Consider the following 4,973-nt stretch of genomic DNA (forward strand, 5'->3'; position numbering starts at 1 on the left):
CCACAACACTTTCACCCAGTTGTCCTCTGAATCATTCAGATGTTCATTGGCAAACTTCAGACGGGCATGTATATGTGCTTTCTTGAGCAGGGGGACCTTGCGGCCGCTGCAGGATTTCATTCCTTCACGGCGTAGTGTGTTACCAATTGTTTTCTTGGTGACTATGGTCCCAGCTGCCTTGAGATCATTGACAAGATCCTCCCGTGTAGTTCTGGGCTGATTCCTCACCGTTCTCATGATCATTGCAACTCCACGAGGTGAGATCTTGCATGGAGCCCCAGGTCGAGGGATATTGACAGTTATTTTGTGTTTCTTCCATTTGTGAATAATCGCACCAACTGTTGTCACCTTTTCACCAAGCTGCTTGGCGATGGTCTTGTAGCCCATTCCAGCCTTGTGTAGGTCTACAATCTTGTCCCTGACATCCTTGGAGAGCTCTTTGGTCTTGGCCATGGTGGAGAGTTTGGAATCTGATTGATTGATTGCTTCTGTGGACAGGTGTCTTTTATACAGGTAACAAACTGAGATTAGGAGCCCTCCCTTTAAGAGTGTGCTCCTAATCTCAGCTCGTTACCTGTATAAAAGACTCCTGGGAGCCAGAAATCTTTCTGATTGAGAGGGGGTCAAATACTTATTTCCCTCATTAAAATGCAAATCAATTTATAATTTTTTTTACATGTGTTTTTCTGGATTTTTTTGTTGTTATTCTGTCTCTCACTGTTCAAATGAACCTACCATTACAATTATAGACTGATCATTTCTTTGTCAGTGGGCAAATGTACAAAATCAGCAGGGGATCAAATACTTTTTTCCCTCACTGTATTGTCCAACTAGCAATATTCTCAATCGCTTGCTGAAAAAAAATTATTTCACTCAGAAGCTCAAGCTAGCAGCATCAAAGAAACGTTGTAACGACAGACCCGCCAGCGTTCTCAAATCTGCGCCCCTGCGCATCGTCAGCTGTCGCACAGACAGACAGACGGACTGACAGCCAGGAGCCAATATTATTAACCTTTACGCCATGTATTTGTCAGCTAAGTTACACATCTCTATCACTCAATTTCTATAGCTGGATTCAAACTTGCAATCTTTGGAATCAGAGGCAGATACATATGCCCATCCGCCAAACATGAATCCTACTTGAAGGTAACAGCACTCACTGTTGCCCCTAGTGGCCGCTTCCCACGTCGACGTCATCAGACAGATAGATGTCGAATACTTAATTGTATCACGGGTGACCTAGCTGATTTGACGTGCGTACAGTTAGGCCCTAAAGCTTAGGCTTACGCACTAATGCCAGATAACCTTGAATAATTAAAGAAAAACCTCAACGTAGCCTATAGATATACATTTAACAAGAATGAAACATTTATGGATTTTTTTATGGATTTCTTTATTCAAGCCGCTCGCCACACATCCGCCACTTCATCCATACAATGTTTCAGGACCATAAACTGACAGGTTATGAGTCAACCTGGTCATCACCAGTACGCTGATTTTTCCGCTGCACCACAAAGCCTGTAGTATTCCCCTAAACATTAATTACCTATAACACATCTCTGCACTTAGCAAAATATCGTCATCTGCACTGCTATTTCAGTTATTTCAGCAATTTGGGGGTTTTCTGTATAGTTGTCTAATGTTGGTGGGGAATATTATTCTGTTTTAATGTTACTCCTGAATCTCTATGATACATATACTCGTTTTTATTGAGTGTATTTTTTTAAACAAAGCTGAGATGTACTCAGTCTGATGTGTATAAATACAGGTGAAATCAGTCACCGACATGGGTATGGTGGTGTAGCAGAAAGATTGGAATGCTGTGAATCAAGAGGCTTTGTGTTAAAATCTCAGGTAAGGACATTATTTTTATATATAAACATACACAATGTAGTAATGTATATCAAATATTTAAGTTGAGAACTATGTTAAAAGCATACAACACATTTTGTTTGCAGGGCATCACCAGTGAAATCTCATGTGAAAATCCACATATGAAACCTCATGTGAAATGTCATAACATGAAGTGTTCCAAAACACATGGTTTCACATGATTTCACATTTTCCTTAAGGGATGTTTTTGTCAATTAAACTCTTTGTCCACCTTGTGTCCCGGACCAAAAAAATGAAGAAAAAAAAATCAATAAAGACTTCCATGTCAAATGAAAAGGATAAATAATATTGGTAGTGAAAATGAGCACTTTGCTCACTCTCACCCGGTCCTGGATAAGTCTAAACACACGTTGAGAGCATCAAACTAGAGAGAGAGCTATAAAATAAACATCGCTCTGGCACCAGCCATCATTAAAAAAGAACTCTCGCAGTTTGTCTGTCTAGAAGAGACGGCTTTCGGCACCTTAGCTGTTGAACTTGAACTGTTGCTTGATTTATGACACCGCTGGTATTCAATGTATGAGATGAATCAGACAGCTAAGACAATTATGTGTTATTGCACTAGAATCTAATGTGCCTGGTTTGGGTGCATCAGGGATATTTATTTTTATTAGGAAAATGCATTAATTAAGTTTGTAACGATACATTTGGAGAGATATGGGCTATAGGCTTTCTTATGTCTGCGTTTACCTGGTGGTGGGGAGGGGGGAAGGGGGGAAGGGGGTTACATCACCGAGCACTTGGATATATCGTCTGAGCCAGACGGGGCTCAGTTTAGTGTCCGGCACCGGACAGTGCATCACCTAGCCCTAGACAACATGCGGACACCCAGAAACCAACAGGACCCAACTCAACGACTAGTGAGAAACCAGAGAAACCAGGACCTGATGAACTTGACCCACGGGAAAGCCCAGTGGAAATGTAGCCAGGTCTGCTCCATGCTACTGACACCGCTGGGTCTGGTATAAAGTTTTCCTTGAAAGTGCTTTGAAAGTGCGATTTTTTTGTTTTTTGTTTTGTTTGTTGCCTTGTTAAAACAGTGAAGGGCTACGTTCTCTATCCATTCAGACGCGTGTCATGGACTCTAAAGTTACGCAGCGAAACTCTCCATTGGCTCAGAGCATCAACTTTCCTCTCTCGGACCGCAATCACCGGTTGCTATGGTGACCAGCCAGCCGAAACTGTCTGAGGCAGAATTTTTTCACGGAGTTTGAGAAACAGATCACCGGTTGGAGCGCGTGCGTGACGACGGGCGCTGGACTACGGGGTGCCACGGGACTCCACATGCACTCTCTCTCTCACACACTCACACCGACCCCCTGGGGGAAAACGGATGATCGTTTCTACCGTATAAGGATTATACTTTTTATTTTGTACTCTATATCACTTGGAACTATTGTTACCAGATAGAGATATGGATAACTCGTACTGTTTCCTGGCCATGTCCATGCTGGTTCTGTCCCTCGGGTTTAGGATAGAGGAGGGCATGTGCCAACATTACTACCTCCTCCGTCCCATCCCCAGCGACACTCTCCCCATAGTGGAGCTCAACGAGAACCCAGACCCTGTCCTGGATCCGAAAGAACGGGACCTGAACGAGACCGAACTAAGATCCAACTTGGGTAGTCACTTCGACCCCCACTTTATGTCCATCACACCGCCAGAGGACAAGTACTCGGGCAACGAGGACCTGAGCGACTCGGAGATGCGTCAGAAGCCATCCGTCGCGATGCCCAAAGAGATCAAAGCCATGGAGTTTGAGATCCAGCAAGGCAAGAAGCACAAGCCCAGTAAAAAACTCAGAAGAAGGCTGCAACTGTGGCTGTGGTCTTACACCTTCTGTCCAGTTGTTTATACGTGGAACGACCTCGGGAACAGATTCTGGCCACGCTACGTGAAGGTGGGGAGCTGCTACAATAAGCGTTCTTGTTCGGTCCCTGAAGGGATGGTTTGCAAACCTGCCAAATCTGCCCATTTTACGATCTTAAGATGGAGGTGCCTGCAGAGAAAGGGAGGTCTGAAATGCGCTTGGATACCAGTTCAGTACCCCATTATATCTGAGTGCAAATGCTCCTGCTCGAACTGAAATAAACTTAAATGAATTTTTTGTGTTATTATTATTTCTAAAAAATAAAAAATCATAGTTACATGATTGTTTTTTATATGCACTGCCAAGTGTAAGAATGTATATTTTATGTATATGTGGCGCCATTTAATTTTATGATGACACACTTTGTAGAAAGGTCAGTATTATTATTACAATATAACCAGCATCTACTGTATTTGTTGAACATATCTTGAATGTGATGTATCTTTATATTTATATTGAAGAAGAGCACTTCGCATTGCGAACCATTAAAATACTGTTATTGAAGGACTTTACAGCTATTTCCATTCTTTGGGAAGATAAAATTAATACATGGTTTTATAGACCTCTGATGTGGCAAAATGATCCAAAATGTAAATTGAGCTTGTGAAATTGGATAAAGGGACAGTTGGTGGGTAAATCATGTAAAATAAGAATAACTGCCAACCTATTTATTCTTTATGTTTCATGTAGCCACAGTTCAAATAAAACCACACAGATGACACTTGGGAAGGACTTTTTGTTTTGTTAGAACTTTTTTGGTTTACATCTCCTTTGTCCTCAAATTGCAGTACATTTGGCCAGCTTTTTTTGGACTATATAAAAATAAAAATAAACAGAAATGGGCCTTACTGTCCATGCAGACTGTGGTTGTGGGAAAAGTTTATGGAAAGTTTTAGTGTCCTGTGTTTGATTATTCAGCTGGTGACCACACATATACATGTCTAACATGGCACCTTTCTGCTCTCAACATCTGTCCTGTAGCTACAGATATTGGCACATCTTGGTCCTCTTCCCTCTTGGTCCTCTTCCCTCTTGGGCCTCTTCACTCTTGGGCCTCTTCCCTTGTTCCTTTATTCCACTTAGTAGATGCTCTGTGGATACACTGGTGATTCACTTTCCCTATTCTCCTCAGCCCTTTTCCTGGTTGCTCTCTTCAAACCCCAGATGGCAAGTCTAACTTCATCTCCAAAGGCCTTGGACCAACAATCCT

General features: G+C 42.3%; 1 protein-coding gene across 1 annotated transcript; it reads left to right on the top strand.

Annotated features, from left to right (window-relative positions):
- Nucleotides 1-3,117: 3,117 nt before the first annotated feature.
- nogg3 (Noggin-3) lies at nucleotides 3,118-4,274 on the top strand. The gene is given in 1 exon segment (NM_001141555.1): nucleotides 3,118-4,274. A coding segment is annotated over 1 exon segment (672 nt). The 5' UTR covers nucleotides 3,118-3,307; the 3' UTR covers nucleotides 3,980-4,274.
- Nucleotides 4,275-4,973: the final 699 nt, after the last annotated feature.

The sequence above is a fragment of the Salmo salar genome, chromosome 28 (genome assembly GCF_965601325.2).
Source record: "Salmo salar chromosome 28, fSalSal1, whole genome shotgun sequence".
Lineage (NCBI taxonomy): Eukaryota > Metazoa > Chordata > Actinopteri > Salmoniformes > Salmonidae > Salmo > Salmo salar.